General features: G+C 37.7%; 1 protein-coding gene across 2 annotated transcripts; it reads left to right on the forward strand.

The window, feature by feature from the left end:
- Positions 1-856: 856 nt before the first annotated feature.
- Positions 857-2,912, forward strand: LOC124379180. Of its 2 annotated transcripts, none has more exons than XM_046839333.1 (4): positions 857-1,141; positions 1,770-1,794; positions 1,900-1,968; positions 2,112-2,912. In XM_046839333.1, the coding sequence occupies exons 1-4, from the start codon at positions 950-952 to the stop codon at positions 2,528-2,530; spliced, it is 705 nt and encodes a 234-aa protein (XP_046695289.1). In that variant the 5' UTR covers positions 857-949; the 3' UTR covers positions 2,531-2,912. The 2 variants fall into 2 exon arrangements, with proteins under 2 accessions (XP_046695289.1, XP_046695288.1); XM_046839332.1 differs by having other exon boundaries at positions 858-1,141; positions 1,897-1,968.
- Positions 2,913-4,626: the final 1,714 nt, after the last annotated feature.

Consider the following 4,626-nt stretch of genomic DNA (forward strand, 5'->3'; position numbering starts at 1 on the left):
TTAAAATATAAATTTATCCTGAGACTATTTAATATTATCACAAAAGCGCTGCTGTGTGGTTTTACATGCACATTATCCTCCAACAAATCATTCAATTCACCTGCAATAAACATTAAATGCAAGCCCATACATCCATCTATCCATCTATCCATCTATCTATCTATCTATCTATCTATCTATCTATCTATCTATCTATCTATCTCATGTAAATGTGTGCCTACTGTAATCTCAGATTCTTGCTCCTGGTAGGTTACGGTTGCAAAAAGTACATATATGAGTTACTGTTACAGTACTTTCCTATCCGCCTGAACCCATGTTATCTTTTCCTCTGACCTTACTTATTAAGTTTTTATTTCCTGGAGACGTTCCACTCAACAAATGTTTTTTTTTTATTGGCTTCTTGCTCAGGAGTCGAATATGTGGATAAACTTGGGAAATGTGCATCCTGTCACACTTTTAAACATCACTGAGAATGATAATAAAAACCCAATGATGACGATGATGATGTATACTATAATATGATATAATATAATATAATATAATATAATATAATATAATATAATGTAATTAATATAACATAATATTATATTATATTATATAATAATAATAACAACAAGGCTGAAACTATGACACATGGGTTACCTGAAGTTCTTCAGAATATGAATTTTTTCTTTGCACTACACAGTCAGCATCTTAAGAATTTCAGTAAATAATTCGTGTTTTATAAAAGGTCAGAAAAGAGCCAAAACACAAAGCTTAGTCACGAGCTCCTGAAATCGACGTCTGCCAGATTTCATCCATTACTCCCATGTGCACAGCTCATTCTATCACGCGTCATTATCTTCACGTCATACTTATTTCCCTGGAGGAGGTGCTGGAGAGGGCAGGACGCGTTCACGAGCTTGGGCGGTCTGTTCGACAGAATTACAAATAAAACAGGAGCATAAAAATGAGCGGAACACAGAGCAGCAACTTAAAGTTGTGTGAAGTGCAAAGTCCAGAACGCGACTCGGGTATGAGACAAAGAGTGAATACAATGATGCAAAGTCGGGACATGAAGCGGCAGGAGACGGGATCTGGCTGCTTTAGCGGATTCCTCATCTGGATGCTCTGGTTTCAGATCTTACTAAGCGTCACTGAGGTGAGGTACCAAACTACACACTAGATCACAGGTTCTGGATGGTGTGGCTACCCAAAAAGAAAAGCATGCATGCGCAAACTTTATATTTGATAAAATACAGTCACATCTGCGTGTTATTTCTCAGGGGTTTACACTAAAACAGCAATAAACTGTTGCTTCCACAGGTATATTGTGATATAGGATCACTGTGGAGGTCACCTCTAGATGGTACTGTACTTCTTTAGATGGTAGATATCTCCTAAATTTAGTACATTCATGTGAAAGTAAAGGTCAAATCTTTAACAGGTTTTATTTTAAAGGCACACCACGTGCACCTTTACAGGTAAAAAAATGCAACTTCATAAAAACTTTAAAGTGCATACAAATAACTCTATGGTTATGTCTTCAGATACAATGATACTAATTAAAATGTACAGTATGTCAATATTGTAAACGCATACGGATTTCCTTGCAATACACACAGACTGCCTAAATAATATTGTATTTTCTTGCACCACATTTTTTACCCACAATCTTATGTATATGAGAAGTGTAGTAGTATAAGTATAAGATCAGCTGCTTTTACACTGTGTTAGTTTTACAGATATTCTGTATTGCAGTTTTTAACACTTTAATCTTTTTTTTCTAGGCGGCAAATATTCAGATGCAACAAAGTAAGTTTCTATTCTACTACATGGATGTTTTCAATGAATTTGAAATACAGTTTAAACCTTTTAAGATGTGCACATTTTGAACGTTGACTTTATTTTATCGAGTAGATGGACGGGATAGGAAAACTGGACCCTCACATTATATTCGACATTTTAAGAGCACAGTGAATCTACTGAGTAAGTAACTCAATCATAGTTCAAGTTTTCATGAAAGCACTTTCTTAATTCTTTACTCTTTTACTTAAGTATCTTTTTACATGGATGTGAACTGAAACTAAATGGACCACTAATCCTAATTGCTTCTTCTTCTCCTCTTAAAGCTGAAAGAGGACCAGGTGGGAAAGCGGTTCCTTTATTTGAAAACAACACTTTCATTTGGATGGAGCCGAATGAAAGCATGTTCAAACTAGAGGACAACGGCACATCCATTGTTGTGCCTAGGAAAGGCATATACTTTGTGAATGTGAAATTAAATTTTTATATACCTTCTGTACGGAATTGTTCGGGACTGTTCATATTGACCAATATTAAGATGTACCATTCTTCTTACAAGGAATGGATAAATGTCATAAAAAACAGAGACACAATGCAATGTGTGGACCACTGGTATCAGTCTGTTACTTTAACTAAAGTGGCCAAGTTTTTGAAAGGAACAAAGTTAAGAGTTGTCATAAACCCAGACAGCTACAAGTTTTTAATCAGGGATGACAGCACTTACTTCAGTGTCACTCTTTTGTAGTATGATTCTTACTCTAAAGTGGAACCCAAATCTCTGTGATAATATTGGATAAAGTTGGTTGAAGTTTTCCTAAACATGTTGCTATTAAAATACTTATACACTATATGTGCAAATCACAGAGTAATAAGAGACAGTTATGTTTTAAAATAGTATATTTCTTTGTATTTTGCTTTTAGTAGAAGGTCTTTAAACTTCATGTTCTCATAAGGAACTCGTATACTGAATATCGTATATTGATTAAAAAGTAAGGCCTTCTTGTTAGTCTCTTTTATGATGTTAAATGACCAGTTGGCAATGGACATGTTTTATATTAAAACGTCTTTTTGTGTTGATGTTCCATTGTGATAAATTGACAATTCAATAAAATACAATAATAAATATATTATTTGTCTCATCCACACATACACCCCCCACTGATATTCATCTCTTCTGTTCCAGTAAATCTGTGCTTGTCATTGCCTCAGATTCCTGTTTATGGTTCACAGGAGTAAAACCGGATGTGTTTTTTTCTATTGTAGCCATTCCATTTTAAAGTAGAGCATCTTCTACATTTTAATACCTACAGCATTCCTGCAGATTGAACCAGTCGAGCCACTTTCCACTGACCTCTTTTATTAAAAAGATAAGTTCACAGGATTTTTTTTAAGGTGGCAAGACACTGTTGCGCAGGATGAAACTGTAGAAGGATGTGCAAATGTGTAAATAATTGAATCCCAAACGTATTATCTCCCTGTTTTGAGCCATCCAGTCTCACTTCAATCTCGAAAAGAAACCCATACATAAAAATACACTGATCCCTAATTGTGTAACTACATGGTTAGTTATATAATGCTTTGTGTAGCATGTTTCGTCATCAATAAAAAATACTGATGGTACTGATCCTTCTGTGCTTTTGTCACGCAGGGATCAAGAGAGGGAAACCGGAGTAACACTTAAGAGGTTTAATAGTCTTTGGGAAACAAACAACGGCTTAGGAAGCAACAGTACCGTAAAACATGTATAGTCCTTATCACGGGTAGTCCAGGAATGATCACCATTTCCCTGACAGCAACCCATCTTCGAATAATGCAATAATGCAAAACAATGATTTAAAGCATTTAGTCATCTGTATATATTCTTTGGTGTAACCCAGCCATTATGGATGCACAAGCCAGTGCACTCTTAGTGCCGGTCCCAAGCCCGGGTAAATGGGGAGGGTTGCGTTAGGAAGGGCATCCAGCGTAAAACATGTGCCAAATCAAATATGCGGATTTCATACCGGATCGGTTGAGGATCGGTCGAGGCCTCGGTTAACAACGACCGCCACAGGTATCGTTAGCCAACAGGGTACCGGTGGAAATTGGGCTACTTTTGGCCAAAGGAGGAGAAGGAGAGGAGGAAGACGTCTTCAGAGATGGCAGGGAAAGGAGAAGTGTAGAAGAGTAGAGGTTAGGGTTGGTACTTTAAATGTTGGTACTATGACGGGTAAAGGAAGAGAGGTAGCTGATATAATGGAGAGGAGAAAGGTCGATATGTTGTGTGTTCAGGAGACCAAGTGGAAAGGGAGTAAGGCCAGGAACATTGGAGGTGGATTTAAACTGTTTTATCATGGTGTGGATGGAAAGAGAAATGGTGTAGGGGTGATTCTGAAGGAAGAGTTCAGTAAGAGTGTAGTGGAGGTGAAAAGGGTTTCTGATAGGGTGATGATCGTGAGGGTGGAAGTTGAAGGGATGATGATAAATGTCATCAGTGCCTATGCTCCACAGGTTGGCTGTAAGTTGGAGGAGAAGGAAAGATTCTGGAGTGAGTTAGATGAAGTGGTAGATGGTGTACCTAGGAAAGAACGATTGGTGATTGGGGCAGACTTTAATGGACATGTAGGTGAAGGGAACAGAGGTGATGAGGAGGTGATGGGTAGGTATGGTTTTAAGGAGAGGAATGTGGAAGGGCAGATGGTGGTAGATTTTGCTAAAAGGATGGAAATGGCAGTGGTGAACACTTATTTTAAGAAGAAGGAGGATCATAGGGTGACGATAAGAGTGGAGGAAGGTGCACACAGGTGGACTATGTGCTATGCAGGAGATGAAACCTGAAGGAGATTGGAGACTGTAAGGTGT

Source organism: Silurus meridionalis, chromosome 25 (assembly GCF_014805685.1).
Source record: "Silurus meridionalis isolate SWU-2019-XX chromosome 25, ASM1480568v1, whole genome shotgun sequence".
In the NCBI taxonomy this organism is placed as follows: Eukaryota; Metazoa; Chordata; class Actinopteri; order Siluriformes; family Siluridae; genus Silurus; species Silurus meridionalis.

Excerpts from the sequence above, each read along its gene's own strand:
- LOC124379180 (XM_046839332.1), top strand. The coding sequence starts at position 950 with ATGAGCGGAACACAGAGCAGCAACTTAAAGTTGTGTGAAGTGCAAAGT. Across the intron at positions 1,795-1,896 it reads AAATATTCAGATGCAACAAA|TAGATGGACGGGATAGGAAA; the intron begins GTAAGTTTCTAT and ends TATTTTATCGAG. Across the intron at positions 1,969-2,111 it reads GAGCACAGTGAATCTACTGA|CTGAAAGAGGACCAGGTGGG; the intron begins GTAAGTAACTCA and ends CTCCTCTTAAAG.